The 13,016-nt window shown below is 47.8% G+C and overlaps 1 protein-coding gene across 4 annotated transcripts in view; it reads left to right on the plus strand.

Annotated features, from left to right (window-relative positions):
• LOC143933510 (uncharacterized) overlaps positions 1-11,950 on the plus strand; it is a 33,696-nt gene extending 21,746 nt beyond the window's left edge. For all 4 annotated transcript variants that reach the window (XM_077456422.1, XM_077456424.1, XM_077456421.1 and 1 more), the window contains exons 5-7: positions 4,128-4,397; positions 6,851-7,046; positions 10,687-11,950. In XM_077456422.1, coding sequence (XP_077312548.1) covers positions 4,128-4,397; positions 6,851-7,046; positions 10,687-10,798 — 578 coding nt within the window. In that variant the 3' untranslated portion in view covers positions 10,799-11,950. The remainder of the gene's footprint in view (positions 1-4,127; positions 4,398-6,850; positions 7,047-10,686) is intronic.
• The last annotated feature ends 1,066 nt before the right edge of the window (positions 11,951-13,016 follow it).

Below are 13,016 nucleotides of genomic sequence, written 5' to 3' on the forward strand. Positions count from 1 at the left end.
GACACGTGGTCTAGCAAACACGGGCAGGGAAGGTATATCAGTTTTACTGCCCACTGGGTGAACCTTCTGACGGCCGTCAAGCATGTAACCCGTGGCACCCGTGTAGATTTGGTTTTACCGCCACGGATTGCATGCAGGCCTGACTCTTCTTCTCCTCCTCCTACTCCATCCTCCTCCCTCTCCTCCTCAGCTGCCTCCTCCTTTTCCGCTGCTAGCGTCTCTTCCACTGCACCGCCCAAGCTCCCCAGAACCTATTCCACATGCCAGGTGAGACGTTGCCATGCCGTGCTGCGTCTGTTGTGCCTGGAAGCAAAGAGCCACACTGGCCCGGCACTCCTTTCAGCTTTGCGTTCACAGGCAGATGAGTGGCTAACACCGCTCAATTTGACAGTTGGTAAAGTGGTGTGTGACAACGGTGCCAATCTGCTTAGCGCATTGAAACAGGGCAAAATCACGCACGTGCCGTGCATGGCACACGTCTTAAACTTGGTCGTGCAGCGATTCCTTGTCAAATACCCTGGGGTCCAGGACATCTTGCGGCAGGCAAGGAAAATCTCGGCCCATTTCAGAAGATCTTACACGGCCATGGCTCGCCTTGCTGACATTCAGCGGCGACACCATCTGCCGGTCAGACGTCTTATTTGCGATTGCCCGACGCGATGGAACTCAACCTTCTATATGCTTGATAGGCTGCTCCAGCAGAAACGTGCAGTTAACGTCTACCTGTATGAACTCTGCGAAAGAAACGGTTCTGGGGAGCTGGGTTTTTTTTCACCGCGCCAGTGGCTGCTCATGCGCGACACATGCAGACTTCTGCGGCCATTTGAGGAGATCACCAAACTGGTCAGTCGCAGCCATGGCGCCATCAGTGACATGGTACCTTATGCCTTCTTTCTGGAGCGTGCATTGCGTCGTGTCATTGATCAGGCTGTGGAGGAGCAGGAGCGGGAAGATGAGGAAGTCGCAATGCTGGATGAATTCCCAGGGGGGGCTACTCTATCTGAGACAAGTCAACAACAGGAGTCTGATGAGGAGTCAGAGGAGGATGGTGCCGGGGCGGATGAGCAGGAGCAAGAAGAGCATGCTTTAAACCTTTCTGGGATCCCTGTTGTGCGTGGATGGGGAGAGGAGAATGAAGAGGACGACATTATCCTGGATGATGAGCAGGAGCCAGGCCACCACACCGCTTCCACTTTAGTGCAAATGGGGGCCTTCATGCTCCAGTGTTTTAATAGGGACCCCCGTATAAAAAGCATGAGGGTCAAGGACCAGTACTGGGTGGCAACGTACTTAGACCCCCGGTACAAACACAAAATGGCGGAAATGTTACCGCCGTCGCAGAGGGCTGTCAGAATGCAGCACTTCCAGGCCTTGCTTCGAGAAATGCTGCATTCTGCTTTTGCGTGCGCTGGCAGAGGAGCAATTCCCACTCCCAGAGAAGGATTTGCGGGTACCAATCCAACAGCGCCTGCAAGAAGAGGCCGGTTTGAAGATGTGTTGGTGACTTCGGATATGAGGTCATTCTTTCAGCCGACCCATCGACAGGTGTCATCCGGATCCAGCATCAGGGAACGCCTAGACCGTCAGGTGTCCGACTACATTGGGTTAACGGCCGATGTGGACGCTCTGAGGAGTGATGAACCCCTAGACTACTGGGTGGGCAGGCTTGACCTCTGGCCAGAGCTTGCCCAATTTGCAATCGAACTGTTGGCTTGCCCCTCATCCAGTGTCCTGTCCGAAAGGACGTTCAGCGCAGCAGGGGGGATTGTGACCGATAAGCGTACTCGCCTAGCTCACCACAGTGTTAACTACCTCACATTTCTAAAAATGAATGAGGCATGGATCTCGGAGGAATTCAACACATGTGACCAGTAGACCATGTATATGTCTATAAACTATTTTTTTAATCAAGCACACAGACCTTCTTAATTCATTTGGCTCACTTCCTTGACCCAAAAAAGCACACCGTACTATATGCCCCTACCCTCCTCTTTGAAGAGGTTGAGCGGTGTCATATTTCTACTGGGGCTGCTTATGATATCCCTGTGCTGTGCTGACTTCCTCCTGGGGGTTCTTATTATGAAGGGATCACACTATCCCTGTGCTGTGCTGACTTCCTCCTGGGGGTTCTTATTATGAGGGGATCACACCATCCCTGTGCTGTGCTGACTTCCTCCTGGGGCTGCTTACGGTGCTGCTGTCAGTGCTGTATGTCACGGTGCTGCTGTCAGCGCTGTATGTCACGGTGCTGCTGTCAGCGCTGTATGTCACGGTGCTGCTGTCAGCGCTGTATGTCACGGTGCTGCTGTCAGCGCTGTATGTCACGGTGCTGCTGTCAGCGCTGTATGTCACGGTGCTGCTGTCAGCGCTGTATGTCACGGTGCTGCTGTCAGCGCTGTATGTCACGGTGCTGCTGTCAGCGCTGTATGTCACGGTGCTGCTGTCAGCGCTGTATGTCACGGTGCTGCTGTCAGCGCTGTATGTCACGGTGCTGCTGTCAGCGCTGTATGTCACGGTGCTGCTGTCAGCGCTGTATGTCACGGTGCTGCTGTCAGTGCTCTGTATTACGGTGCTGCTGTCAGATGCCTCTATCACGGTGCATGTGTCATTCCGGTATGTCACGCTGCTGGTGATCATCTCCTGCACCCTCTTATTTGCCTACCCTGGTCCCTGACCTTCCCTCTCCTCCATTGCCTTCATTAGCTCCATAGTCCTGAATTGTTAGAACAATTTCCCAAATAAAATAAAAATGCTTGTAGTTATCGATCCCAAATTCACCTCATACATGTATTATGTCATTGTCCAGATGGTGGGACTACGTTTTACCCCCTAATAATTACCACGTGGCCGCAAATTCGACATGAAGGTTTGCAAAGTTCGCCTCCCATTGAAGTCAATGGGGCCCGCGGCGAACGTTCTGTTTCGCGAACGTTTGGGTCCGTTCGCATTTCGCGTTCGCGAAACGTCCCGTCGGAAGTTCGTCCATCACTACTCAACAGTGTGTAGAGAAGAGGTATCAGCCAAACGGAGGCAGGGGCAGAATGTGGCCAGGCCGTCTCGTGCCCAAGTGAGGAGCCGTCCAGAAGAGTTGCAATCCCTACTCTTTCCCTCTTCACCAGGAACCCCTTTTCTGCCCCTAACAGGCAGGATACCTCTCCCTACTCTACCCAACTCGGAAAAAATGCGTGCCAAGCCTGGGAGCCACGTCTTTAAAAAGGCTCTGCCTGACCCAAGATGGCTGCCAGAGTCACATGGGGCAGCAGTAGGGTCGCCACCTTTTCTTTAAGTCAAACCCGAACACTTTAACGCCACGCAGCAATTTTTTTTTATAGTATAAACTATCCTCTTTTACATCTGAACTCACAGAGTTCCCTTTCGCTGTAGGGGGAGACTCTGCAGGCTCTGTAAGGGAGAACTCTGGGGACTCTGTCATAAGGGATGCTCTGGGAACCCTGATTTAAGGTGGAACATTGAGAACTCTGATGTATGGAGAAGACTCTGATGTAAGGGGGGAACACTGTGGCCTCTGGTGTAAAGGGGAACTCTGATGTAAGGGGTGCTCTGAGAGCCCTGACTTGCCTTAGTGTATTCACTCACTCACCCCTTGGCAGTCAGCACCTCTCATCCAGATGTATCTGAGGCTCCTGAACTTCAAATTTCCAGCCCCAACTTTCCATTTCTGAGGCACAGCGCCGGGGATTGGAGTGTGGGCAGACACAGAGGGGTAGGAGTGTTTGGGGGGTGTGGTGGGGGTGGAAGCTGCAGGGAAGCCATAGTCAATCTAAATAATGTGTCCGGGTTTCGGGCAGTCTGAAACCCGGACGCATGATTCCAAACCCGAACTGTCCGGGTGAATCCTGGACAGGTGGCAACCCTAGGCAGCAGCATCCAATGGGATAGGTTCCCCAGTGACCCAGGAAATCATAGAGGAACCATGTTCCCCTTGACTTCCTCTCCAGCTGCAGGAGAGCGCCACCTACAGTGGAGAACGTAGACTGAACCTGCTTACAGACGTACACGTGACCTGGCCGAATTGACTACAGTATGAGGTTGTATATATTTGTTTGGCATGCATCAGACATTCACACTCCATTACAGCTATGATTTTCTTTTACTTTATTTTGCAGGTTTTCCAGTGGACAATGTGAAAGACGGGGGCCATGTCTACAGCATTGTTGCACAGAGCAACATCACCAATAAAATTCTGACTATTACAAAAGGGACAGCAATTTTTTGTGAGTTCTCGGTAAACATGTCCCAGAGGAAAGTCCCCTGTGCTAGAGACTCGGCCTTCCTTTTTAACGAGACGTCACTGTATCTGTTCACTGAAAACAAGAGCAATTCCTACCACCTGGAAGATGGAAATGACATGAGCAGCTGGATATTCATGTATAAAGGTACATGTCATGGGTGTAAATAGAACCTTCAGGACCCCCCGGTGCAAGAAACCATGAACCCCCCCCCCCTGACCCCCGGCCAGAGCCCTTCCCTCCAAGCCCAGTGGCAGAATGTCAGGGCCCAGTCTGCATGTGAGACCTTTGTGACCCGGGTAGTTCCGCCACTGGTGTCTGACGTTTCTTATTTTTACTATTTTTATTATTTTATTTACATTTGTTTTACAATATTGTTTTTTTAATAATTTTTTATTTTTTTATTTTTCTTAAAAGCCCGGTTGCGGGAACATTGGTGAGATATCAGGGGTCTAAACAAGACCTCTAATGTTTCATTGTTTAGAGAAAAGAGATTGAGGATACGGCCCTCAATCCCCTTCCCTGCAGCCTCAGCTGCACAGAATTAATGGACAGGAATAGCTCTGTACAAAGGCTTCCTGGTCATTCACAAACCGAAGCATAGAAAACACCATTTACTATGCTTCAGTTATGAATGGACAGAGTCAGTGCTCAGTATCGATCCCTGACTCTCTATTCAGAAAAGGAAGGGGCCAGTAAATTCCACATTTACTGGCCCCTTCACCACTTTCCATCCAGACACATCCAGAGCAGCCCGAGGTATTAGGGGAAGGGGAACCTGGCAGAGCTGCGAGGGACGGGAAGCCAGGAAAGAGCACGGGGGGCTGGAGAGCACACGGGGGGTGGGGGTGGTAAGGGGGGCAACACAAAAAGCTGGATAGGAGGAGCGGCGGGGGGGGGGGTGGCAGCATATAGAGGAACCCATCTCTCCATTTTCCTCCTCTCCGCTGAATTGCCATTTCTACTCCTCTCCCTCAACGGCTACAGGAGGAAAATGGAGAGATTGGTTCCTCTATGTGCAGCTACCCCTGCTGCTTCTCGTAGCCAGACTTACAGGGGGGCTGCACGCAATTGCGACCCCTGTAGGTTCGTCCCTGGTACATGTCATGGTAGGTGATAAATAGATCAGTAACTGGTACTTGCAAGCTTTTTAAGTATAAGTCACATTTATTTATTTTTTGGGTTTATTTATTTATTTATTTTAAATTTTGAATGGCCTGTTGGGTTTTTATTACAACAACAAGTGGAGTAGAGCATTTAACTTATTAGTAGGTCAATCAAGTTACAAATGGGTGCTCCGGTAAGGTTGCTCTCAACAACACTGGGAAACCCCTTGAGGAGATGACATTGGGTACAGAACAGAGCGCAATGGGCACAGCACAGAGCCCAATAGGCATAGCACAGAACCCAATGAGCATAGCACAATGGGCACAACACAGAGCACAATGGGCACAGCACGGAGCCCAATAGGCACAGCTTTGAGCATAATGGGCACAGCACAGAGAACAGTGGGCACTGCACAATGGGCACTGCACAGAGCACCATGGGCACAGCACAGAACACAATGGGCACTGCACAGAGCAGAATTGGCACATCACAGAGCACAATGGGCACAGCACAGAGCAGAGTGGACAGAGCACAGAGCACAGTGGACACAGCACAGAGCACAATGGGCACAGCACAGAGCAGAGTGAACACAGCACAGAGCACCATGGGCACAGCACAGAGCAGAGTGGGCACAGCACAGAACACAATGGACACAGCACAGAGCAGAATTGGCACATCACAGAGCACATTGGGCACAGAGCAGAGTGGACACATCACAGATCACAATGGGCATAGCACAAAGCACAATTTGTTACAGCATAAAGCAAAGGGGACATAGCACAGAGCACAATGGGCATAGTACAAAGCACAATTTGTTACAGCACAGAGCAGAGGGGACACAGCGCAGAGCACAATGGGCATAGTACGAAGCACAATGAACACAGCAAAGGGCAGAGTGGACACAGCACAGAACACAATGGGCGCAGCACAGAGCACAGTGAACACAGCACAGAGCAGAATTGGCACATCACAGAGCACAATGGGCACAGCACAGAGCAGAGTGGACACAGCACAGATCACAATGGGCATAGCACAAAGCGCAATTTGTTACAGCACAAAGCAGAGGGGACACAGCACAGAGCACAATGGACATAGCACAAAGCACAATGGGTACAGCACAGAGCGCAATGGGCACAGCACAGAGCACAATGGGCACAGCACAGAGCACAATAGGAACAGCACAGAGCACAATGGGCGCAGCACAGAGCACCATGGGCACAGCACAGAGCACAATAGGAACAGCACAGAACACAATGGGAGCAGCACAGAGCCCAATGGGCACAGCACAGAGCACAATTGGTACAGAATAGAGCGCCATGGGCACAGCACAGAGCACAATAAAAAATCTTCACCATCATTGAGGGGAGAAAACATGAAACAACTTACCCTTTACAATTTATCTAAAATTAGTTTGGCTATTAAGTGTGGACTTTTACTGGTTCACCTTTGAATCCTGTGTATAAAATACAACCATCCATTCTCTTATTTTCTAGGTGAATACAGGAATCTAGAATTGTATCTAAAACAAATCAGTCCTGAAGAAGCTCAGACTACCCCCTCTGTACCTACCGAAAACCCGCCAGTTCCGCATATCGATGAAGAAATGCCTGGCTGGACAATCGGTTTAATCGTTTTAGGAATACTGGGGGCCGCTGCAATTATAGCGGTGTTGTGGGTGTTCAGAGACAGGTAAGGCACAACTTTCCAACACAAAGGGCTGTATTTATTAAAAATAATTTGCACAGCTGTTCGCCTGTTAAACCTGCATGTCAATTCATTCTGTTCCAGTGGGGCAAAATCGCATGTTCTCAGGCTATATTCTCTGCAAATCAAATATTATTCATTGAAAAAAAAACTGGGATAATTACACATTATGGCCACTAGATGGTGCAGAGCATCGTAAGATATAAGTATGCTTCTCAGCACCATCTAGTGGCCATATTGTGGTACTTTTCTCATTTACTCTTTTTTGTTGTTGCTGTTCAATGAATAACATTCGATTGGCAGAGAATATAGCGTGAGAACATGCATTTTCTCAGTGGATACAAAGGCAGAGTGATTTACGAAAACCAGCGCACTCAGAATCCAATGCAGTTCTGCATGGTAACCAATCAGCTTCCACGTTTTATCATCAAAGCGTAATTGAACAAGCTGTAGTTAGAAGCTGATTGGTGAGTGACTATGCACAGCTGCGCCAGATTCTGTGTGCACCAGTTTTAGTAAATCTCCCCGCCCCCTCCAAAGTGTTCTCTGATTGGGCAAGGTGGAGATTGTGGACCACCGCTGATCTCTGAATGCCGGGCCATGTGTCTTAACGTGTTCAGCCAGCAGTAGGTCAGCTACTGCAAAACTAAGGAAGATCATTGTAGTAGCGGTGTCTTCTTCAGTGATTTCCAGCTTCTAGGGGGACCCTACAAGTAGGGTATATACTATGCATAGTTACGGTATATATACTGTACACAGTTACATAGGTCCAACCTAGGCCAAAAATAACTACATTTGTTCTCAAAAGTTTGCATCCCCTGGCAGAATTTGTGAAATTTTGGCAATCATTTTGAAAATGTGACTGATCATGAAATCCCCCAAATGGTCCTGAGGAAAGGTTCCCACCCCCTGGACTGTTTGCCCTTAGTACAGACACACACAAGTTACAATGGCAATTAAAGGTTAATTTTCCTACATATGTGGCTTTTTAAATTGCAATTAGTGTCTGTGTATAAATTGTCAATGAGTTTGTTCGCTTGCACTTGAATGCACTGAGCAAGCTAGACACTGAGCCATGGGGAGCATAAAAGAACGGTCAAAAGACCTGCGTAACAAGGTAATGGCACTTTATAGAGATGGAAAAGGATATAAAAAGATATCCAAATATATGCCAGTCAGTACTGTTCAATCACTTAATTCAATTTGAGGATCTCTTGATACCAAGCCCAAGGTTAGGTGGACCAAGAAAGATTGCAGCATCAACTGCCAGAGGAATTGTTCGGGGATACAAAGAAAAAACCCCCACAGGTAACCTCAGGAGAAATACAGGTGGCTCTGCAAAAAGACAGCGTATTTCTCCTGAGGTTACCTGTGGGGTTTGTTTTTTTTGTATCCTGAACAATTTTTTTGGCTGTTGTGGCTGCAGTCTTTCTTGGTCTACCTGACCTTGGCTTGGTATCAAGAGGTCCCCAAATTTTCCACTTCTTAATAAGTGATTGAACAGTACTGACTGGCGCATTCAAGACTTTCAATAACTTTTTATATTATTTCCATCTATATAAAGTTCCATTACCTTGTTATGCAGATCTTTTGACAGTTCTTTTCTGCTCCCCATGGCTCATTATCCAGTCTGCTCAGTGCATCCATGTGAGAGCTAACAAACTCATTGACTATTTATACACAAACACTAATTCCAATTTAAAAAGTCACCGATGTAGGAAATGAACCTCTAACTGCTTGCCACCCGCCCACTGTCATATGACGGTGGAGCGATGCAGCTCTTGTTCTGACGGAGGCCCGCTCCCGTTCTGGGCCGTTCCCGTCGTGCCATGTTGCTAGGACGCGGCGCGACCCCAGCCTGTGGAAAGAGCAGAATCCTCGGCTATTTAAACAAGTGATCAGCTGTGTCCAATCACAGCCGGTCACATGTAAACAAGGAAGTGCTGGTAATCGGCGTTCCTCGCCTCACACTGACAGAGTGTGTGGCGAAGAGAGCCGATCAGCGGCATCTCCATACAGGGGAATATTTAGGAATGTAATCAGGGCACTGATCATCAGTGCCCTAATTACAATAGTAAAAAATAAGTGTAAAAAAACAGTGCCCACCAATGCCAACAATCAGTGCCCACCAGTGGCGACAATCAGTGCCCACCACTGCCCAAAAGTGCCACCAATCAGTGCCCATTAGCGATGCCAGTCAATTCTGGCAATCAATGCCATCTTTCAGTGCTGCCCATCAATGCCCATTACTGCAGTCAATCAATGCCCATCAGTGTCACCCATCAGTGCTACAGTGTCCATCAGTACCGCCTATCCGTGCCGCCTATCAGTGCCCACCAGTGCCGCCTATTGGTGCCCACTAATGCCACCTATTAGTACCCACCAGTGCCACCTAACAGTGCCCATTAGTGGCGCCTATTAGTGTCCATCAGTGCGACCTATCAGTGCTCATCAGTGCCACTTGTCAGTGCCCATAAGTGAGGCATATTAGTGCCTCCTCATCAGTGCCACCTAATCAGTGCCAGTAAATGCCACCTCATCAGTGCCCATAAGGGCCACCTCATCAATGCCCACCAGTTCAGCCTATCAGTGCCCATCAGTGCCGCCTCATCAGCGCACATCAGTGAAGGCGAAAAATTACTTAGTTATAAAAAAGTTTCGGACAAAATCTCCGAATTTGGTTGTCAGAATGTCCGACCCATGTGTACAAGGGCATAGAGCTTTCTTTTGGTGGTATTTAATCACCTCTGGGGTCTTTTATTTTTTGCTAAACAAATGAAAAAAGACTGAATATTTTGATAAAAAAAAAGATTTCCGTCGTTTCTGTTGTAAAATTGTGAAAATTTGTAGGTAATTTTTCTCCTTCCCCGATGGGCACTGATTTGTGGCATTGATATGTGGCACTGATGAGTTGCACACTGATATACAGCACTGATATACAGGACTGATGGTTGGCACTGATAGGTGGCACTAATGGGCACTGATAGGTGGCAATGATAGACAGTACCGATAGGCATTAATGACGGGCCACACTGATTGGCACTGACAGGCATAACTGGTGGACACTGTTTGGCACAGATTGACAGCACTGGTGGGCACTGTTGGGGTTGCACTGATAATCAGGACACTGATGATCAATGCCCTGATTGTCAATGTAGATGTGTGGATTTGCCAGGAGGGGAGGATTGCCAATAACCAATCCTGTTTACATCCGTGATTGGATGCAGCTGATCACGTGGTAAAGAGCCAGGGTGATTGGCTCTTTCCCCGATCAAAAAATCACTGCTGCCGTAGGGGCCGTGCAGGCAGCGCGAGCACGGGAAGATGTCATATGACGGCCTCCCGACAAAGAGCGGCCGCCCTCTAGCCGTCATTCGGCTATAGCGCAGTCGCAAAGGAGTTACGTAAATGATTTGCACGATCGGTCATATTTTCAATATTAGCCCAGGGTATGCAAACTTTTGAGCACAACTGTATACTAAAGTATCCATACCTGGAATTCAGCTTTTAACCCTTGCATTACAGGGAAGGGGCGGGGCTAAATCGGATGAGGCCCACTGCAAATGTTATTTTATTAAATCCTGGTTGCATTAATCCTCAGATTATTTATTTATTGTGATTTCAGGCTGTGTAGAGGGAACTGCCAGAACGGACACCCCCAAGCAGAACCACATGAGCGGGTGCCCATGGGAAACTCTCAAGTCGGGAACGGACCTGAACACCCAGCTCCAGCTTAAGAATTCTCCTTTTAAGAAACCGCGGTTTTTCGGTAGCCTCTGCTTTTGTGTTGGATGTTCACATTATATGAACTGCGTGGATGCAGTGCAGCTCTTGACGTTGAAGTGAAACCCTGCACAGCAGAGGCTCCCGTAGTACACCGCGGCCCTTTAGTCATTTTACATTTTTCATATCTGTTTGTTTAGTGTTGATCCTGCCAGAAATCCTGTGAGCTGATAACTTCATATGCTTGATTGTTAGCAATTTTATTGTTCCCAGCTTTCTCGGTTGACTACAGAACCCCTTCTTGATGCTGCAGTGCTTGTTTTTTTTTTTTTTTTAAAGCGGCGACATAATTGTATGTGCTGCATGTTGCAACGTGTTTCGGTGTTGAAACGCGTTGAGTTGTGTAAAAATACATGTTTTATTTTATTTTATGCACTGCAATGGAATGAAGTGAAGCTGTAAGGCGTTACCTTGTTCTTACCCATTGCAGCCCAATGGAACAAGCTAAAGCTGAACTCCGGGAACAGTAAAACTCCTCCCTTGCAGTAGGAGATTGCTCCTGCACTGCAAGGGATAGCTGCTTATTTATTTCTATGAGAGTAAATGCAGCAGGTTTTCTTTCCTGATCCTCTGCTCTTGCAGGGTCTTCTGCATTCCCAGAGCTATAGGTTGTAGTTGCAGCGTCCACCAGCGGATGTCTGTTGGCATCCAGCAGTTTCTAGCAATTAGTCATAACCTGATGCTGGCTGCTGGGAGGGTATTTAGTCCCTCCTCTGCTCTTCCATCTTGCCTCAGTGTGCCCCCTGTTCTGTACTGGGGGAGTGGAAGATCGGGTACTGCTTTTACTGCCCCCTAGACCTAAATGGGAAGTTAACCCATGGCAAGGGCTGATTCACACCAGCGGTAAGATCTGCTGCCCTTCTGAAAAGTGATCCGTGGTTGGATTGCCTTTCAGGGGCATTTGAGAGGTGGTTATGAGGCCATATGTCACCTCTCTTTTTAGCCCATAAATGCCTCGCCCGCTACGGCACAACTGCATGCATTGTACATAGTTGTAGGTTGGTTGCAGCTCCATTCAACTTAATGGGTCGCGCTCGGCCGGTGGTAGTGCCTGTTATAGCCGCTAGCAGTAAACATTGTATTCTGCCTGCTGGGAAGGTAGGTGGGGGGTGGGGGTTGGGGGGGGCAAGCAATTTTATTTTGCTGGAAAAAAATCTATGGTTTGCCTTCAAATACTTTTTTACTGGTAGACATGTGCATGCTGGAAAGTTTTGTTTCCTTTCAGATGCATTCGTTTATTTGAATACGTTTGTTTCCCCACATTCATTATGTTGAACCGATTTGTTTTCTGAATTTCTTTGGTATATTTGGTATTTGTTTTGTATATACATTGGTTTGAGTAGATTTGAAAAATGTTGCAGTTTTTACATGTTGAAATGATAAAATCAATGTAAGTGATTGAGAGCCGTCTTAATGCACACTACTGAAGTCGCTCCGACTTCAGAAAAGTTTCCTGTACTACTTCTATCCGACTCCTGGGCGACTTGTACCCATTGACTTCAATGGAAGTCTCCTCCAAAGTCGGATCGTGCCTTAACTGAAGCAAAAATACAGGAAGAGAAAATAGTTTTCTCAGGCAAACCCCTCCCTTCCCCCTACCTCCCACAGAGCTGATTGTTGTTTGATTGGCCACTGGAAAGCCGCTTGTCCTGGAGGCGACTTGAAGTCGCCTTGTAAGTCGCCCCAAGTCGCGCTGTGTTGCGCGCTCAGGTCGTGTTCAGGTCGCCTCGCAAAGTCGCGAGTCGCGTTGCCCCTGTGTGAACCGGCTCTAAAAAGGCTTGTTGTTATTGTTGTTATTAAACAAATAAAAACATCAAAAACAACTTGTCTTATAATGTGCCGTCAAAGAGGACGTTATCTTATCACATAGAGGGTGACGGTTATGTAGTTATCCCGACATGTTTCGCCACCATGGGCTTCCTCAGGGGATATGTTTATAACACGATGTATATCACTACATAAAAAAACAAAATATAATTTAAAGGGGTTGTAAAGCTTTGTTTTTTTATTTTTCTAAATAGGTTCCTTTAAGCTAGTGCATTGTTGGTTCACTTACCTTTTCCTTTGTTTTCCCTTCTAAATGTTTTTTTTCTTTGTGTGAATTTCTCACTTCCTGTTTCTCCTGTTTCTACACTTCACACCATCATCCGAGCGGTGTTTAGTCAGCTAGAA

Source organism: Lithobates pipiens, unplaced genomic scaffold, assembly GCF_037356315.1.
Source record: "Lithobates pipiens isolate NorthernLeopardFrog02 unplaced genomic scaffold, aLitPip1_a1.2 Scaffold_27, whole genome shotgun sequence".
NCBI classification, from domain to species: domain Eukaryota; kingdom Metazoa; phylum Chordata; class Amphibia; order Anura; family Ranidae; genus Lithobates; species Lithobates pipiens.